This window comes from Miniopterus natalensis, chromosome 9 (genome assembly GCF_054644295.1).
Source record: "Miniopterus natalensis isolate mMinNat1 chromosome 9, mMinNat1.hap1, whole genome shotgun sequence".
Classification (NCBI taxonomy): Eukaryota; Metazoa; Chordata; class Mammalia; order Chiroptera; family Miniopteridae; genus Miniopterus; species Miniopterus natalensis.
This window is the reverse complement of record NC_142089.1, coordinates 17047556-17066839: the sequence shown is the minus strand read 5'-3', so window position 1 is coordinate 17066839 and position 19284 is coordinate 17047556. Positions and strand designations below refer to the sequence as shown.

The window sequence follows — 19284 nt, the reverse complement described above, 5'->3', positions numbered from 1 at the left end:
GTGACAGAGATGGGGTGGGGACAGCATGTGGCCAGGTGAGAACAGATGTTGACGGTGTAGTATATGATTAGAAACACATTTGCTGGAATTGGATAGATCTGGATTTTAGTTCTCTTCCACTTACTAGCTGTGTATTCTTGGACAAGTCACTTAACCTCTGTGAGCTATTTCCTGTTCTGTAAATTTGGCTTAATAATACCTCCTTCATGGACATGTTGTGAGGGTAAAATGCCCATAATGCACTTAGCACAGTGCCTGGCACATAGAGAGTGCTTGGTAATTGTTAGCCCAGTGTGTGTGTGTGTGGGGGGGGGGCTGCCCTGTGGCAGGGGGGGCTGGGGCCTGGCTCCTGGTCTCATGCCGTCCTCCCTACAGACCCCAACTCCAGAGTCCTTCCTGACCACCATCCGGGATGAGCCAGAGGTACCAGTGAGTGGCGGGCCCAGTGGGGACTTTGAGCTACCGGAGGAAGAGACGACGCAGCCAGACACAGCCAATGAGGTGGTGGCCGTAGGTGGGGCTGCAGCTAAGCCATCACCTCCAACCGGGAACCTGCCCAAGGGTGCTCGCCCAGGCCCTGGCCTCCTGGACAATGCCATCGACTCGGGCAGCTCAGCGGCTCAGCTGCCGCAGAAGAGCATCCTGGAGCGGAAGGAGGTGCTCGTAGGTGAGGCTTGGGCCCAGAAGGAGCTCAGGGTGGGGCAGCTGGTCGGGCCTTAGTTTGTCCTCCAGGAGCCTTGGAGGATGGTCAGGGTGTGAGTTTTCTAGGAGCCTAGTTTCCCAGGACCTGCCCTCTGGTTCCTCCCCTTACTGTCACCTATCCCAGGGTCTGATTCTGACTTCGTGTTACTTACCTCCAGCACTTTCCTCAGCACCCTCTGACCCCTTTCCAGACTTTGCCCTTGACCCCTGCTTTTTGGGCCATGCTGGTTGACCCCACCCCTACCCCCACCCCCCAGACCTCACCCCCTGGGTCCTAATTTCTGAGCCCATTCTTTGGGTTGATCTGCCCCTACTCTTGACCCCAGTCACTGAGGACCTTCCCTGGCTGAGTTTCCTGAAGAGTGTGGACTTGAGGTGCAGACCCTGCTCCCTACTGAGGAGGAGCAGCATGGCCCTGGGCAGGTCCTTCACCTCCCGGGGCTCCCCTTTCATCATCTGTAGAATGGAGATAGTCATTTTGTACTTAATCAATTCTCAGTGCACATCTGTTCATATGTTAACTCCTTTGGTTGGGATGGGTCATAGTTTGGTTGGCAGAGTTTTTATTTCCAAATGGTATATAAAGTACTGGAGCATCCCCTGACTGATAGTGCCTTCCATTGGATGGGGACCGTAGCACCATCCTTGAGCTGTACGAGGCTTCGATGGGTTAGTGTGTGTTAGGCGACTAAAACTGATCAGGTTGCAGTGAGGGCTGTAAATGGCAGCAATTAGAATTGACTGCAACTCCAGTCTCAGATTCTAGTCTCTCCACCCTCTCTCCCCACTCTTGCCCCTACCCCTCAGGCCCTGCCCCCTCCCCAGGCCCTCTGCTCACCTCCAAGCCATACCCCCCCACCCCTCCCCCCTCCCCTGGGTGTGACTTCTGCCCTTTTCCTCCACAGCTGTGATTGTGGGCGGGGTGGTGGGTGCCCTCTTCGCTGCCTTCCTGGTCACCCTGCTCATCTACCGCATGAAGAAGAAGGATGAGGGCAGCTACACGCTGGAGGAGCCCAAGCAGGCGAGCGTCACTTACCAGAAGCCTGACAAGCAGGAGGAGTTCTACGCCTAGCGGAGCCACAGTGCCTCCCCAGAGCCTCAGCGTCGCCCCCTCCCCAGTCCTTGGCCTGTCCCACCAGCCCTGGTCTGGGACCAGGCCTGGGAGGAAGCCTGGCCCCAGTTCATCTCTGCCCACCCTCCCAAGGTCTGCCCAGACTGCCAGCCTCACACAGATCTTCCCCGAGGCACAGGGGGCGCTGCCATCTGCCCTAGACTGTGCCCTTACGAGCTCATCTCTTGTCCTCCACCAGCCTGGGGCTTCAGGACCTCCTGTCAGGTGGATAGGAGGAAAGAAGCTCCTGAACGGCTGGTGGAAGAATGGGTGGGCTTGAGATGGGCTTGAACTCCAACCTGGCCCACAGGGCTGGCTGAGGTCTTCTTTTAAGGGCAGAGAGGGACTCAGGCTGGTTTCCAGGACAAGCATTTACAAGCTCAGCCCTTGAAATCGAGACACTGCCACCTCTTGCTTCTGTGCCAGGGCCCCTCTGTACCCGGGTGAGAATGTGTTCCTTATCCCAGCTTGTTTTATCCTAGCCTGTCCCGAGTTGTGGGGTCACTCTCCTCACCCCGCCCACTGCACATACACCCAAAGGCTTCACCTCTTTCCCAGTCTGTCCCTGAGGAATTAGCTTCCCAAGAGTGCCTGGCAGCCACTGTGAGGAGGGCGAGGCTGCTTGGACCTCCCTCTTGCAAGTGGACTGTGCACAGACACCATCTCCCACAATGTCACACATATTGTCACATCCAAAGTCAAAAGCACGAAATGACGAAATCATAAGCAATTCTGACCACCCCGTCAGTCTAGACATGTCGCAGATACACATTCTCCCAAAGACGTTTCTTCTCGTGTTTCTCACGCATCCCCAAATGCTTACAACAGTGCAAGTCACAAGTCATTGTCACCCAGTGGTGACTCTGTGGCCTGCTTCCCCTCTCTGTCTCATCTCCTTCCACATACACACGAAATCTGTCAGCATACGCATTCTTAGCTTTCAGGCTCACCGGGGAGGGTGGAATCAAGCCAGAACAGTCAGCCCATATTGGGTCCCCTGAATTGCCCTGTCATTCTCAGTCCCTCACCATTGTGCCCCCACCAGCCACATTGCCACCAACCCCGGCGTGTCAAGACACAATCCCACGTGGATGCACAGTCTCACCCCACACAGCCCCGCTCTCACACTGGAGGAAGATAGGTGGGCACTTGCCTTTCCCATAAAGTGGGGTGTGGGAGGACGCTGCCCCTGAGGGCATTGCACAGCCCAGGCCTGCTTCCCTCCTCTCCGTAGCCTGCAAAGAGGTTAGTCTGGGGCCAGTCCCCCACTATCGGGGAGCCTTGCTGAGGAAGGCAGGCTGGTTCCTGGAATTAGGCCTCGGGCTAGGGAGGGGGCGTGGATCTCCCAGGACCAAAGGCCCCAGATGGGGAGGGAGCGTGTGGTCTGGCTCCTGGTCTCCCTGTGTCCCTCTCCTGCTCTGAGCTAGGGGCCAACTCTGCCTCCCAGGACACAAGTCTCCAAAGTGCCTGTGAGGGTGGGCCCTGCCGCCCGGGCCCTCTGCACCCTCTCCCCTTGGCCTCTCCAGGCCCACCTCAGCCCTACCCCGGGGGCCTCCACCGGCCTCCCCTGTAGACACCTTGTCTGCTTATTTGGCCAAACAACCTGGCAGTTCTGGCTGCAGCTGAATGGACCTGCAGCTGGAAGCAACCCATCCAGACGGCGCCCCAGGCCGAGGGCTGAGAGCAGGTGGGGGCAGGGATGTCATGGCCCCCCCCCACTCCCCCTTCTTTACCCTTGCAAGTGGGCCACTTCCATGGGTTTTAAATGTGGGGGTCACAAATCTCCTTTGGGGGGTGTGCTCAGCGGGGGCTCTTGGAGCTGGGATGTGGTGTGCTCGGTAGTTGGCTGGTGCTCACACCCCCACCCCTCACCTACAAGCCAGGTAAAGCCAGGAACCCAGGTTTTATTTCTGTCCCCTTTTCAAGATGCACTGGCAACAGACTTCTGCTGGGTGAGGGGTGGGAGTGCCGAAGGCGGTGAGAGCGAGGTTCCAGGGGCTGCCACAGCCTGTCCCACCGTCTTCCAGTCTGGGGCTCCATTTTTCCGACCCCAAAACCCCTCTCAGCAGGGCCTGGAGGCTTGTAAGGAGCCCAGCTGGTCCCAGCCTTGGAGGGGGATGGGAATGGGGAGAGACATCCCGGGCCCACAAACTATAGCAGGTGGCCTGGCCTCAGTCACCCCTGAAGCTGAAGGGCTGGGGCACAGGGTGGGAGACACCAAAGTCCCAGCCATTCTCCTCTAATCCCTGGTGGGTTGCTGTCTTGGGGCAGCAGCTCTGGTGAGAAGGCCTGGGCAGGCCAAGGCTGAGAAACCAGAGAGCATGGAGCAGAGAGGACCTGGCTCCCTGGAAGCCCAGGGTGCTGAGACTGATGTAGGAGACCTGAGGCAGGGGCTGGAGCCAGGGCAGGTCCAGCACAGGATGCATGGCTCAGGCTTAGGCTGGCTGGAGTGGGCTTGGCGTGGCCAGCATGGTCCAGCCCAGCCCCAGCAGGCCTGGCTCCTCACATCTGAGGCCTGGCTTTTAACCTAGGGCTGAACCTTCTGGCACCGGCCTCTTCTCTGTGTCCTTAGCATTTGAGAGAGGAGACCGAGGGACTCGTTCATTGAGCCCTGGTCCCGAGACAAATATCCAGGCTTTATTATGAAGTTTAACAGTCCAGCCAGCCCCAATCCACTCTGTCCAGCCTGAGCCGGGCAAGGCAATCCAAGAGTGAGGTCGGTTTAAAGGACGAGCTGGAGCTCGCCTAGGTGCAATGTGGGTGCAGGGCCTGCCCCGACAGATCCCCAGACACCCCAGTGCTCCTGGGGAGGGTGCCTGGTGGGCCCTGGCATTTCCTGGAAGCAGGGCCAATGCCAAAGGAGAGGGAGCTTGTGTGGGTTGAGAACCTCTGGGGCCTAGGCTGCCAGGGAGCACGAGGCAGGCTGGGGAGTTGAAGGTTGGACCACTCCCAGTTGTGATTTCTGGGGCTAGGCTACATCTTCCTAGGGCGCAAGAGGGGGTACCTTCTGAAAAGCCGGGCCAGGCAGGTCTGTGGGTGGTGGCTTGGGGTGCTCAGCACTGAACCCCCCTGGGGTTGGCAAAGTCATCCGTCCTAGCCTCCAGCTGGGGCCCTGGGCACAGGGAGCAAACCCATCTCTGTCTTGGGTCAGGAGTGGCTTCCGCTTCCTCAGCTCTCTGTTTCTTCTGACAGCCACCACCCTGGACTTGCTTCCCCAGGCCTCCTGCCTGTAAATAGAAGCTCATAAACTGTACAGATTTACAGAGATGCGGAGACTGGGCTCCGGAGTTGCTGTCTAAGGGCTGATGGCCCCAGCATCCCCTAGGTGCCCAGCTGGCAGCTCAGTGCACCTGGCCCCAGTGTGGCGAATGCATGTAAATATTTTTTGTAGGCAGTGTGGCTCCAGAGAGCCCCCTGAAGACAATGTCCCTCCTGCGAGTCCTTTCTCCTGTACAGAGCCCTCCGAGAACCTGTCCTGGTGGGTGGGAGCTTGTCCTTCCCTGCCCCAGGCCTTCCCTGCCCTCTCTCTCCCCATAACCTGTTTATTAACCACACCTGTCCTGAGTTCATGGCCAAAACTTTAAGGGAAAGTGGAGGGAAAAGACTGGAAAACGACCAAGGCGCTGCCCGCTGTGGGTGCTCACCTGTCCTAGCCTTGTGAAGGAACTTTTTGGGGTTTTCTGTTTTGTTTTTTGATTTTTTTTTTTTTTTTTTTTAACACTTCCCGTGCTGTGCCCATTTATAAGAGGAAATAAAATTAAGCTGAAATGATGTCGCCAGAGTCTGAGATAAACATAGAGGTCATTTGGGGAAGGGCAGCCCACGGTCCCCCTTGGACTTGAGCCAAGCAAGGAGAATTGACCAGCAACCCCTTGTGGGAACTATTATGGTAAAAACCGCTGTTGGTTGAGAGTGTTCAGGAAACCACGGAGCTGACTGGTGAGGTCGTGGTTGGGCCGGGGCCAGGCTGTGGTGGTGGTGGGGGGCCCTGTGGTCCACCCCCAGGGGAAGAACCGTGGTTTCAGGCCACAAAGAGGGAGTCTTGGGACCACAGGATATTGGAATCGGACTGGCGAGGTGGGATGACTTTGGGATCTGATTGGCCTGTTTTCAGGCCCAGGTGACATTTCCCCGCCCTGACTGGAGAAGCTACCTGGTCTCTCTGAGCCTCAGCGTTCTCACCTGTAAAGTGGGACAACAGCGAACAGCATCCCCTAGATGGAGTGTGGCAGGGATTACATGAGGAGGACACTTAGCACAGTGCCTGGCCCAGTCAGCCGGTTACAGGGTCTTGGATGATGGCTTCGGAACAACAGAACCCAGGACAGGAGGAGTCCCACAGCCTGAAAGCACAGACTGGCTCCTGCGATGGCAAGGACAGGGCTGGGAGGACTTCTGAGCCAGCCCTGGCCCTTTGGTGTAAGTCCCTTCTTCAGGGCTTCAGTGGGGATGTGCCTCCTGGCACACCTGTGTGCATCTTGGCACCAGTGGGTCGCTCCCTGACGGCAAGCCCGTCCTTGTTCTCAGCCAGGCCGCCTCTCAGGTGTTTCCCTTCTCCAGCCCTCATTCTCTGGGGCACACTGCGCTCTGCCCCCTGCCACAGGCCAGCCCCCAGCAAGATGCCACAAACGTCCCTCCTCCAGGGAGACCTTTCATGTCCCACCAATATTTCCTCTGGAAATGTGCTCACACAGGGTCCTGATGTCTAGGGTAGTTTGGAGTCTAAGGTTCCCGATTTTGGTCCAAGATCTTTCCCATTCCTCCCTCCCTCCACTAAAGTTTCTTGACTACCCACCCTGTACCAGACCCTGTGCTTGATGATGACCCTGGATGATGAGAGGCCACCAAGACAGACCAGCCCCCGCCCTCAGAGCACTTACATCTATTGGGGGTGGGTAGGGAGGGGGGAGGCAATAACCAGTTTCATGACTGTGTAATGAACTCAGTCACCACCTCCAAGCCCCTCCTGCCAGACAGCTAAGGGACCAAGCATCTGGGGCCTCCCTGTGGGACTTCAGACAACCTGTCCCCTGGGAGTCAGTCTGCACAGCTATAAACGGGTCAGCCCTGCCACCTTGAGGTCCTAACAGAGGACTGGGCCCCAGTTAGAAGCCTGCTCTGATGCGAGGGGTGGGTTTGCCATCATTCGAGGCCTAGCTCTCCACATGACCCCTCATCCAAGAAGCTTTCAGAAGATAATTCAACCCTCCTGAGTTCCTATGGCCTGTAGTTCTCTCTCCTGCAGGAGCCCATCCCCTTGTCATTTGCATTCTAATGCTGTGCATCCATATGTTATTCCCAGCTGGGAAAGGGCACGATCTTGGAGTCAAGTGGACCCAGCTGTGTGCACTTAGGCCCAATGTCAACTTCTCTGAGCCTCAGTTTCCTCCCATTCAAATGTGGACAATAAGATTGATATTTGGAGGCTGTTGTGAGGATTAAATGAGATAATATATTGAAGCAACTAGCCCAAAGCTTGGCACATGTAGCAGCCAACAGCTGGACTTAAATCCCTCTCTTTGTAATGTCTGTCTTTTCACAGGCAAACCTTTATTCAAATCCAAGCTCTGCCACCGATGGGCCTCGTGACTGTGGGTGAGTTATTCAAACTCTCAGTACTCCATTTTCTCACCTGTAAAATGGGAACAATAATAGTACCTGCCTCATATGCACAGTGCCTAGGGCATAGAATAGGTACTATATAAGTTTGGGCTATTATTGTTGTTATTGTATTATTTGTAGGACCCAGCATGCCCCCTACTGAGTGAGTAAATGACACGGAGTCTGAGTAGACATAAAAATATTGGTGTCAAAAAAATATATATATTGATGTCAGCTCTGGTATGAACTCTGACTTAGGCTTAGGCTTCTTAGAGCCAAGGCTGGTGCCTGGAAACCATGCATTTGGGCTGCAGGGCTGGGCTGGGCGCTGCTAGGAGTCGGAGCACTTCCCGCTGGACTCCTGGGCCCAAGGGATGGGCAGCAAACAGGGGGAAGGAGGGAGAATAGCTGATTGTTTACTGGAGCCCAAGAGGTCACAGCCGCCTGCCCAAGCTGCCCTGAGAACAGAGTGTGCTCAGCTTCCGAGGGCCGCCCACCCGGTCTCTGCGGGCCTGAGGGGGGGCTGGGGCGGACCGAGGGGCCAGGTGGATCACCTCCAGGCCTGGAGCCAGGAAGGAGGCTGGGCTGCAGAAGCGGTGGGGCGAGGCTGGCTGTGCCAGGCACCCCATGGGGGCTCCTCTCACATTAGCATCTCATTTTAGCCTCACGAAGGTCTGGCCTGCTGGCCGTTTTTCGCAGATGAGGAAACCGAGGCTCAAAGAGCAGAAACTTGAGGCCCTAAAGCTATGAAAGGGGGTCAGTGGGATTTGAACCTGGATCTCCACCTGAAGTCAGAGTTCTTTTAGTTCTATCACGCCATTTCCTTCCTCCCTCTGCTATCAGCTAGCTGTGTGAGTGCGGGCAGGTTACTCAGCTTCTCTGACCCGCGGTTATATCATCAGTAAAACAGAAGCAATAGGGTATTGAAAGGCTCAGAAGGTATATTAACATGTGACATTGGTGGGCACCTTCCAATGGTCAGCACCTATCACAGACAGTATCTCGGTTAATTCTTGGAGAGAATGATTGCTCCCATTTTACAGACAAAAGCATTGATCCTATGAGCCAAACCCACACTGTGGGACACTTCTGTAGGACAAAGGCATGCAACTAATCAATGTGGAACTTGATTCGAATCCTGGTTCACACAAATTCTTAAAAAATGCTAATTATGAGACAAGTGGAAATGTGAACGTTGAGTGACTGTTTCTGATAAAGGAGCCGTTGTCGATGCTTTCTTCGCTGTCATAATGGCCCTGCAGTTAATGGCTTTTAAAAAGGGTCCTTATCTTTATAGTAACTGAAATCTTTGCAGACAAAATGGTAGCACATCTGGGACTGGCTTACCAATGATGCAGGAGGAGTGGGGGGAGATCAGGAAACAAGACAGGAGTGGAGTTGGTAATTGCAAAAGCTGAGTAATGGGCACATAAGGGTTTCATTATTTTATCCACTGTAAGTTAAATTTTAAATTCTCCATATTCAAATGTTAAAAAGAAAGGAAATTGATTCCTAGAGAAGCATGGGGAATGCCAGGGTGGCACCTCCAGTAGATGCGGAGCTAGGGTTTCTGACTCTGAGCCCAGGCCCCTGCCCCTCACACTGTCCATTCCATGAACTCTGCGACGTCATATCTTCCCCAGCTTTATGTTTGCTTCCAGATGGCCAGCGTCCTCTCCTTTACAAACACTGACTCGAGAATGGCTCTGACGAAAGAATGCATGTGAAATTGTGATGCATGTGAAGCTGTGTGCATGTGAAGCTGTTGTGCAGTTGTGATGTGCAGTTGTGATGCGTGCCCAGGCACCGGCTCTTGCCCTCCCCAGTGTTTGTCTTCTGCCGGAGAGAGGAACAGAAAGCCCTTCCCTGAGGGCAGCAGGCAGTGTGTCATGGCTCACAGAACACGTTCCCAAGACTCCTCGGTCTTGTTTACTGTTCACGTCTGTCCTCTGACTTTGAAGGACATTGGATTTGGTCATTTCCCTCTGTTTTCAAGCCTCCGGCCAAGTCCAGACCTTTATCATGTCTTCCTGGAAATATGTAAATAGGCTTCCAGCCTCCAGAACCATGAGGAAATAAATCTCTTGTTTAGGCCAGTAAACCCAGGCTACAGTATATGAGAGCCCAAGCAGATTAGTAAACTTAGTCTTTACATAAACCCTGAGAGGTATTAGATACTCATTACTCTCATGTTTACCGATGGGGAAACTGAGGCATAGTTCCCTCTGGGAGCTCCCAGGCAGCGTTAGTCATTGGGGCTGGTAAGGGAAGGAAGAGAGGCCAGAGGAGGAGGTGGGGTGAGGAAGGTGGGGAGTAAGAGAATCTGAGGGAGGAGGGAGGTTTTTTTTGGATTTGGTCATTCCAAAAAAAATGAAATGTTCTTGGGAAAAGTTCTTGGTCCTTCCCACCAAAGGTGCCTCTGTTTTGGCTTGTCCTTTAAGGCCCAGGTCTCTAGCTTTCTCGAGGTTAGCTGTGTGCATATAAGTTAAGAAATATCCTGGGGCTTTCAAACTGTTCTGGATTGAATCCTGGCTCCTCTATTATTGACTAAGGAATCCCAAGCCAGTTACTTAGCTTCTCATGCCTCAGCTTCCTTCGGGGTAAAGGGGGGAGGGGGGTAATCATAGTGCCCTTCTCATGGAGCAGTCCCGAGGGGTAGCTGAGTTCATACATGTGCGTAGCAAATGCTTAGGACCTATTAGCCAGCAGTCACCTTGAACCACTCCACTTCATGGTGCTTGCTTTCTTCTCTGAATCTGATGAGCTAAACTATAAGACACTCAAGTCAACCCCCCAGTAATGATGGCAGTGATGAGCCTGCTGGGCACTTACTCTTGGCCAGGCTCTGTCTGGTCCTTTACATACAGTGTTCCATGTAGATGTCCTAATAACCCCATGAGGCAGATACTATTGATATGCCCACTTTACAGGTGAGAAAACAGCTCTTCGAAACGTGTCTACAATTATATAGCTAGCACGTGGGAGAGTGAGGATTTGAACCCAGGCAACCTGACCTGGAGCCCGTGTGATTCATTCTAGTTTCTTAATCACTCACCCAATACTAATAGACAGCCACTGTGTGTCAGCCACTGGGCCGGGTGCCAAGATACAGAATTAAAAAATGTACAGTCCTGGCCCTTGGGGGACACACAGGCTGAGGACACACAGGCTGATTCCAGGACCCGACAGTCCTGGAATCAGGTGCCTGGGAACAGCCATGACGTGGAAGGAGCGGGGCTGAGCCTCACGTCTTCGTTAGGCCCATCAGAGGCTGTTTTAGTTAAACATAGTCCAACAATGATTGGGCATATGGTCTACATAATAATCTCTCTTCCCAGAGACAAGGCAGACAGTTTCTAGAGTGAAAAACTGACATAAAAAGCACAGCTCTGACATTATTTTTAGGATTCCAAGTAAATCTGAAGCTGTGGAATGAGTACTAACTGGCACTGTGGTTCCTCAGCCACAGTTCCTAGAAGGCCGCCGCGCTCCTGGGAGCTTCTGGGAACCGCCACTCCCTTTCTGCCTGGCCCAGACACTTTCAGCTGACCTCTGTCGCAATGACGGATGCACATAAGTCAGAACTCAAGGATGCCAGGTGACATAGGTGTGTAGAAAGCCTCTGGGAGAAGGAAGGAGGAAGCAACGAGCTTTGGGGCTTCCAGGAAGAGGAAATATTTGATTTGAGTTTTGAAAGCTATGTAGGAGTTCTTTGTGACAAGGGGAGGAGAAATATTCCTTAATTGAGGGGGAAAGAGGGAGGTGTTTGGGGATGGGTGGAAGTCAAGTGAGGCTGGTGTGTTGGGGTCCTGGGGGCTGGCGAGGGCGGGAGCGGGTGCCCGGCCTGGGTCAGAGCAGGCTTTGAATTTCATGCTGAATGGTCTGGAGTTTACACTATAAGCAACGAGGGGGTGGAGTGCTGGAGCTTTTTAGAGAGTGATATGGTCAGATTTGTGGTTTGTAAACATGGTCTGGCAGCCCTCAGGGAGGTAGGCGAGAAATTGGTGGCAAGGCAATTGATTTCCCAAACAGACTGTAAGTTCCTTGGGGACAGTGACAGTCAACGTCTTTCCCTCTGGTATTTCCCATAATACCTGGCAGGGGGGACTTGCAGCTGGTGCTCAACAAATGCCTGCTGTGTGAAGTTCACCCGCGCCCCAGGGCATGTGCAGTGGTTTCAGGAGCACCCGAGCTTGCCCCGCTGTCCATGGTACTAGGGAACATGAGGCTGCAAACCTGAGGGCTTCCTGGTGGCAGGGGTGTGTGTGTGTGTGTGTGTGTGTGTGTGTGTGACCCTTAGCATCTGTTTTGGGATCCAGGCAGGGGTCAAGCTGCTCCAGTCTCAGAAGGCTGCCCAGGTGCCCATGATGTTTGGAAGGCACATTTTCACTTCACCTGGTCAAGCCTTAGTCATGGACATGAAGCAGGAAAGGAAGCCAGGCGGAAAAGGTGAAGCCACAGCTGGGAATGATTTTAAATGACATGCTCCAGAGTCAATATCTGTAGAAAAAGAGTGACAAGGTCACATTTGTGTTCCAGAAAGATCACTCTGGTGGCAGCAGGGAAGAGGGACTTCAGAGGAAAGGAGATTCTGGGCTCTTAGGTCACACATTGGTTCCCAAGGGCTTTGGAGAAAGAGGAAATTGGTGAAGGTTAGAGTAACCAGGCAGGTCTTCCTGGAGGAGGGGGGCCTTGAGCTGACTCATAGGGGGAGACGGCTGTGCCAAGCAGAGGAACAGCACAGCAACAGCAGCGGAAGAGAGGTTAGGACTGGGTGGCTGAGAAAGAGCGAGAATGCCTGCTTTTCTGTTCTCTCTCCTCCCCACTTCCTTGCTGGGGCCCTTCTGAGCAGGGAGGGAGCCCCCTCTGAGACTGAACTCAGCTGCATTTCTGGGTGCCTCTGGCTGAGGGAGGGGGTGGGCCGTGTGCAGCCTGGAAAGGTCCTTCCATTGTGTGTGAGGCCAGGCTCCGGCAGCGGAGGCGGGTCCATGGGGCCCTTTGTTTGCAAGTCACCCATCAAGTACTCAAGTGGCCTCCACGGCCCCTGCCGGCCTTGGACCCAAGGATGTGCCATAGAGAGGTGGTTCCGCCTCGGCTGTCCTGATGTCATAGCTGAGGGAAGGGGCCTGGGCAAGGGCAGTGGTCGGGCGCTGGTGGCCTTCGGGGCTGGCTGAGGGCTAACAAATTGCCGCTTGCCTTCGAGGCTTAACAAATCACCAACTCATAAAAACCTTTACTAATATGATCCACAGACTGATAGATGGAACCTTCTAGCACCTGAGAATCCTAGACTAATGGAATCTTTTTAGGATCATGAAATCTTTCATAATGGACCCTGTGGAAATCATAGAATCCTGTAGGATGGCAGAATCTTAAAAGTCATTCACTATAAATGTCTTCCTTTTAAGGTGTGGTGAAGATAAAATGAAATATTACATGGCAAGCACATAGACAGTCCCGGGATGTGGTAAAAAGCTCCCTGAATGTCAGTTGTCTCTGTTTTGAGGAAACTCAGGCCCATAGAAGTGATATGACTTGCCCAGGGACACACAGCTGGGAAGCGGTGGCACCGGCAATGGCCCGGAGGGAAACCCAGGTGGGCTGAGCCCTCTGACGCCGAATCCCCCTGTGGCTGAGCCAGCAGCTTCTGTATCTGAAATAAGGTCTCTGAGCAAGAGGCTCTGTGGTGCGGTGAGGGTGGGAGGCAGGGAGGACATGCCCAGGACTCCAGGCCTTCGAGCTAGCCCTGGCTCTCCGCCCCAATCCCTGTGTGATTTTGGGCAAGTCATTTGCTCTTTGGGCCCCAGTTTCTCCATATTCAAGAGGGGAATAATACCTCATCCCCCCCCCCTTCCATTCCAGGGAGGGGTACGGCAGCCTCTGAAGTCTGCCACGGAGCTCAGGTCCTAGTTGTGTGTTCCTAGCAAATGACACCACTTCTCTGGGCCTCTTTTCTCATTAGTGCCCTGGGGAGGACAGGGACCCAGGATTGCCAGGAGGATGGAGTGAGTTAATGTTCTCCCAGGTGGCATGGTGTGCAGGCTCCCTGCTTTCAGGTCCCAGCTGGGCTGCTTGATGGGTGAGTGATTCGGGGCAAGTCCCCTCACCGGCACCTACCTCATTTCCTCAGCTGCAGCGCGGACACAGCAGGAACTCTCATTTAGGGTAAACGGGTTAATACAAGTGGAGCACTTAGGCCAGCGCCTGGCAGGGGGAGCGCTTGATAAGTGTCCAGCTATCATAGTTATGATGTCAGGCTCCATCATTGTGAGCGATCCTTGTCAGTGGTCAGCGAGGAGCTTGGGAAGTGCTGCACAACTGTGTGTGTGACTGGGAGGGTGTGAGTGTGTGGGCTCGTGCCTGCTTATTAAAAGCAGACCTGCCTCCCAGAGCTGAGCTGTGTGCCCAGAATAGCTGCTGCTCCCAGCAGCCTCCCTGGGGACTGGAGTGTAATGAGTGTTTACGGAGCCCCCGCCAGGCAGAGAGGAGAGGGGCTGAGGAGCCAGCTCTGAGCCAGGCGGCGGCTGGGAGCCCAGTGTTATTATATTAACAAGCATCAGGGTGATGATTACCATTAACAAGATTATTCATCAGGCAGCCCTCCCCTCCCCAGGCCGCCTGCTGACAACGGGCAAGGCGGGCGGGCATTCTCTGCCTGTCTTCCCTCCTTCTTGGCCTCTGACTCGGGAGAAGGGGAGAGGATTCCCTGGTGCCAGGCATGGAGGGGAGCCCACGACATCCTTGTCTCATTGCACCTCTCCAAGTCGCCAGGTTAGTTATTGGCACCCCCGCTTTACAAATGGGAACACTGAGGCTCAGTGAGGGCGGGCTGGGGTCCTCTTATGCCTGTCTGAGCCCCGAGCACATGCATTTTCATTGCTTCTTAATGTTATCTGAAAACATTTACAGCGGAGTGAGCCCTGAACTCGACTGTATGTGGATTAACCCTTTCATCATCACAGCAACCCCACCAGGAAGGTACTATTGTTATCCCCATCCACAGAGGGGAAACTGAGGCACCGAGTTGTTGAGTAACTTGCCATCCATGTTGCAATGTCTTCTGCCTCCAGTGGCCCCCCCACCCCCTTGCAGCAGTGAAGATGAAGGTGCAATTCCCAAACACTATTGATCTGTCCCTAGCAGACGGAGCTGAGGGCTCTGTGACTGGGAGCTTGTGGGTAGTTTCCTTCTTGTCCCTTGTCTCCGACTGGCGCCTCAGTCAGACCTACCTCTGGGCATAGACTCTTGGTGCCATCTGCCATGCAAAGCTGAGGCTGCTACTTACCCACTTATGACCCTCGCTGGCCCCAAACATCAACCACTTTGGATACACTCTGAGAGGCCAGATTCACTCATTTGAACCTTCACTGGCCAGCTACTGCTTGTCAGCACCGTGCCAGGCTCTGGGGACACATGATGAGAGACACACCTTCCTTGTGGAGTTCTCAGTCTCTGGACAAATCAGCGCAGGGCACATAGTTACTTACAGTGGGACTGAGCTCCCCAAAGGCAGGACAGAAGCCTGTGGAGTGTGGATAGACCTGCCACTGGGGGTGCTGCCCTGGACTTGGGGCTATAGTGCTGTTGGAGCGCAAGGTGCCTCAGGAAAGACCTCTCTCAGAGAGTGACATTTGAGATGAGACACAAAGCTGAGCAGGCTTGGGACAGTCTCAGAGGGGGCCAAGAGCATTTCCCACAGAAAGAGTGGCATCGGTGGAGGCGAGATCCCCAGGGAGGCCTTGCCTGCCTGATCAGCCCAGCATCCAGCACACAGGTGCCTCCCAGGATCAGTCATCATTCATTCAACATTTTTCAATTAAAAATTTCTAATTTAGATAGTTCACTTTCTCCTTCATTTCTTCATTCTTTCATTCTGTATTATCTGGTGCCCATCCCATTTCAGGCTTGGTGTTGGGCAGGGGACACTGAATTGAATCAGTTGTGGTCTCTGTCCTGAGTTCCCCCTAATCTAGTGTGGGTGATGGACCCTTATGTTCAATACCATGTGATCAGTGGACACTGAGACCCTTAGTCCAGGCTTGGCAGTGGTAGGCAGGAAGGCTTCCCAGAATCAAAGGTAGAAAAGGAGCGTGGGCCAAGGTGCACAGCGTGTGCAAAGGTATGAAGACCCAGAAGAGGCTGGCTGTGAAGGGCCCTGAATGCCGGGCTGTGGCAGAGACTGTGGCTCTCTCCTAATATCCACTCTCTCTCCCACAGTAATGAGACAGGGTTGCTTGGAAGAAAGACTACGTTTCCCAGCCTCCCTTGCACCTAGGCGGGGCCATGTGCCTAATGTGGCCAATAGGATAGGAGCAGAAGTGTTGCCGGCAGTTTCAGGGTGGTTTCCTTCAAGAGTAGGGCTGTGCCCTCTCCTCTACCGTGGACCCTTCTCACCGCCTGGAAGGTGAACACGGTCCTACCTCGGATCACGTGGACGAGGGCAACAGCCGGGAATCATAGAGCAACGAGTCGGAAGGAACCTGTGTCCCTGATGCCAAGGAGCACCAGCCACTGGATGGTTTAGTGTGAATTATTATACGAGGGGCAAATACACTTCTCTCTTTTATTAGTCAGTGTTGTTTGAGGTCTCTGCCTTAGGAACTAAACCTGTATATTAGCTAATAGGCTGAAGGCTATTACCCTGGGCACAGAGAGCTGTTAGAGTTCTGGTGACATGTGTGTGTGTGTGTGTGTGTGTGTGACATTGTCAGATTTGCATTTTTGGAAGATCTGTCTGGCAGCAGAGTGCAGGGTGGGTGGGAGGGGAGAGAGACAGAAAGCAGGAAGACCAGAGAGGTGGTGGGTATCTTAGAATGGAGCAGAGATCGCCAGGCCCAACCCAGAGCAGGCTGGCTCCGTATGTCCCTGCTGACAGAGGGGGGCCGGGTTCCTCACCCAGGCCTGGAAATCAGCTCTGTGGAGTCCCTTCATCTGCCATGGGAGCCCTGGGACAGTTACTCTGGGGAGGGCTGGCAGTGCAGAGCTGAGGGTGGGAGGCAGAGGGCTTGGGAGGAGTGAGGGGTGGGTGGGAAAGTGCTGATGGTGGAGAGGGCACCTGAGTGGGAGACGGTGATGGGACAAGGACCTATGGGAGGAAGAATGAGAGGGGGGACTGTGCTAGCCAGGACTCCTCTAGTTGCAGGTAACAGAGACCCAACCAGAATCTGTAAAAAGGGGACATTACTGGCTCTCAACTCTGGGAAGGACACCCTGGACTGGAGATTCAGAGTTGTCCGGATTGCCATTCTCCCCACTCCACCTGTCTCTATTGAGCTCACTCTTCGGTTCCATACAGCTTTTCTCCATGCTCTGGGCAGGAGGTGGACATGGCCACAGGCAGCTTGGAGTCACCTCCTTTTAGCTCCTTTCTTCCAGCAGCCACATGTAAATCCCAGAGAAGGGGACCTGGCTGGGGTCGCCTGCCCATCCGTGGCCCATCACTGTGGTCGGGGGATGGCTGCTACGATGGCCAGGCCTGGATCTCTTGTCCAGCCTGGGGCCAAGGGGGCTGGGCTGGGGTTCTGGGATTGTGCCACCTGCAGGGAGGAAGGGAGAAGGAATTTCCCTAAGGAAAGAAGCATTTTTCTGTTACCTGGAGACTAGATCAGTCATCAGTAATGACTGCAGATATGGAGGGGGAGAAGGGGCATGTGGGAGGATGTGAGACAGTGGCTGGGGATGGGGGTGGGAAGGCCTAATGCGGGGAGAGGCTGATGGATGTTTGAGATATAGTTTTTCTGTGCCTGTCGCCCAGCAGTGAGCACACTCCAAATGCACCCCAATCCCCTTTTCCTTTCTCTGGGCTCCTGGTGTATTAATTGTTAGGGAAGAATGCATCAAACCAATACCTATGAGAGCCGATGGACTGAGAAGTTTCAGGCTCCTCTTTCTAAAGTACACTCTGTTACTTCCTCTTGGAAGCCCTCCTTGACTTCTCCCCAATCTGGCAGAGCTGGTGGCCCCCTCCTCTGGTGCCCGTGTTCCTGCTATTGGCCTCTGTCTGGGCACAGCCCACCGTGTGCTCCAGTGAGGGACCCACATATCTGTGTCCCTTTAGGCTGTGAGCATTTTGAAGCCAACCTCTCTTAGCACCCCTTCCCCAAGTCTGGGTCCTGCCAGCTCTTGGGTGTCTGCAGGTGTCTCTGTATATGTCTCCGTGTGAAGATATGTTTGTATGTGTGTCTGTCTGTGGTTATGGGGGTGTGTTTATGCATATATGTTCACCAGGGTGTGTATAAGACTGTGGATGTGTAGTGTGTCTGTGTGGAGATTTTATGGGGGGATTTTGTGTGTCTGCCTCAGTGTGACTATGGATATAGTATAGTCTGGGGGTCACTCCCCTCTGGGGCTTGGTAACCTTGAGTTGTACACACACAAATACACACATAGACCCACAGTTGAACACACACACACACACACACACACACACACACACACACACCCGCGCGTGCCTGTCTGGAGACCTCCTGTGGGCCTGCCTAGGGCTGGCCCCGCATGGGGCTACCCCGCTGCCCTCCGGAAGGAAGGCTGGGAGTCCCGCCTGGGGCAGGCTGGCTGGAATGGGTTCCCGGGGTTTCCCCTCCCCGAAGAGAATGTTTTCCTGCGCCAGCCGGCCCCGCCCTGTGCTGTCCATTTCCACCCATGTGGCCACACCTCTGACAGCAGGATGGCAGGCCGCCCTGCAGGGTAATCGTTCTGGAAAATGCAGAGGCAGTGGGGCCTGGAAGAGGAATTCTCACCTGGTTGTCCTTTTTTTTTTTTTTTTTTTAAATATATCTTTATTGATTTCAGAGAGAGGAAGGGAGAGGGAGAGAGAGAAAGAGAAACATTAATGATGAGAGAGTCATTGATCGGCTGCCTCCTGCAGGCCCCCAACTGGGGATCGAGCCTGCAACCCGGGCATGTGCCCTGACTGGGAATCGAACCCCAATCGCCTGGATCCTAGGTCGACGCTCAACTGCTGAGCCACACCCGGCTGGGCATTGTTTTTTTTTAATACTCACCTGAGGATACTTTTTCAATTGCTTTTCAGAGAGAGTGGAAGGGAGGGAGAGAGAGAGAAACATCGATGTGAGAGAGACAAACCAATTGGTTGCCTCCTGCGCGCACCCTGACCAGGGCTGGGAATCGAGCCTGCAACCGAGGTATGTGCCCCTGGCTGGAATCAAACACCAGACCTCTCAGTCCTCAGGCCAACATCTAACTATTGAGCCAAACGGGCCAGGCCCCAGCTGTCTTTCTTTTTAGGCAACACCCCTCGAGCACCACAGCCTCTTGTTACAGCATCTTAGAACCTCCAGGGCCAGGCTGTGGTCATACCCACAGGGATGGAGAAGGGCCCATACTTATTAGGTGGATCCTGATATACTACAAAAGTTTATTCACTGCTGTATCCCCAGTTCTTAGCATAGTGCCTGGCACATAGTAGATGCTCAGTAAATGTATGTGGAATGAATTAATGAAGGAGGCTATTATTAGCTATGTCTTACAGACATGGGAATTGAGGTTCAGAGAGGCAATTTGCCCAAGGTCATACAGCAACCAAGAGACAGATGCAGAATTCGAACCCAGGAACCACTAGATTTGAACCCAGGAACCACTAGCTTGTCCCGCTATATATCCGGGTTTACCCCAACTGAACGGAGTAAATTCCGAGCTCATGGCCTGGGACCCTGGAAGTCCTCCATGCACATCTTCACTACTTGTGCTAAGTCTCAGTTTCCTCATCTGGACAATAATGGGTTTGATAAGATATGTTTGAAGGCACAAAATTAGATCATAAGAAATATAACTTTAAAAACAAAAAAATCACTGACCTGTATTTGTATTTTGAGTTTCTATTTCACTGAGTATAGCAAAAATGTAATCTC

General features: G+C 53.7%; 2 protein-coding genes across 2 annotated transcripts in view; both read left to right on the top strand.

Moving 5' to 3' along the window:
• SDC3 (syndecan 3) overlaps nucleotides 1–5584 on the top strand; it is a 31593-nt gene extending 26009 nt beyond the window's left edge. The window contains exons 4-5 of the mRNA XM_087820528.1: nucleotides 376–667; nucleotides 1608–5584. Of these exons, the coding sequence (XP_087676654.1) occupies nucleotides 376–667; nucleotides 1608–1774 (459 nt within the window). The 3' untranslated portion in view covers nucleotides 1775–5584. The remainder of the gene's footprint in view (nucleotides 1–375; nucleotides 668–1607) is intronic.
• Nucleotides 5585–5813: 229 nt separating this feature from the next.
• LAPTM5 (lysosomal protein transmembrane 5) overlaps nucleotides 5814–19284 on the top strand; it is a 104942-nt gene continuing 91471 nt past the window's right edge. Inside the window, exons 1-2 of the mRNA XM_016217164.2 lie at nucleotides 5814–6232; nucleotides 7356–7408. The gene's annotated coding sequence lies outside the window, so the exon portion shown is untranslated. The remainder of the gene's footprint in view (nucleotides 6233–7355; nucleotides 7409–19284) is intronic.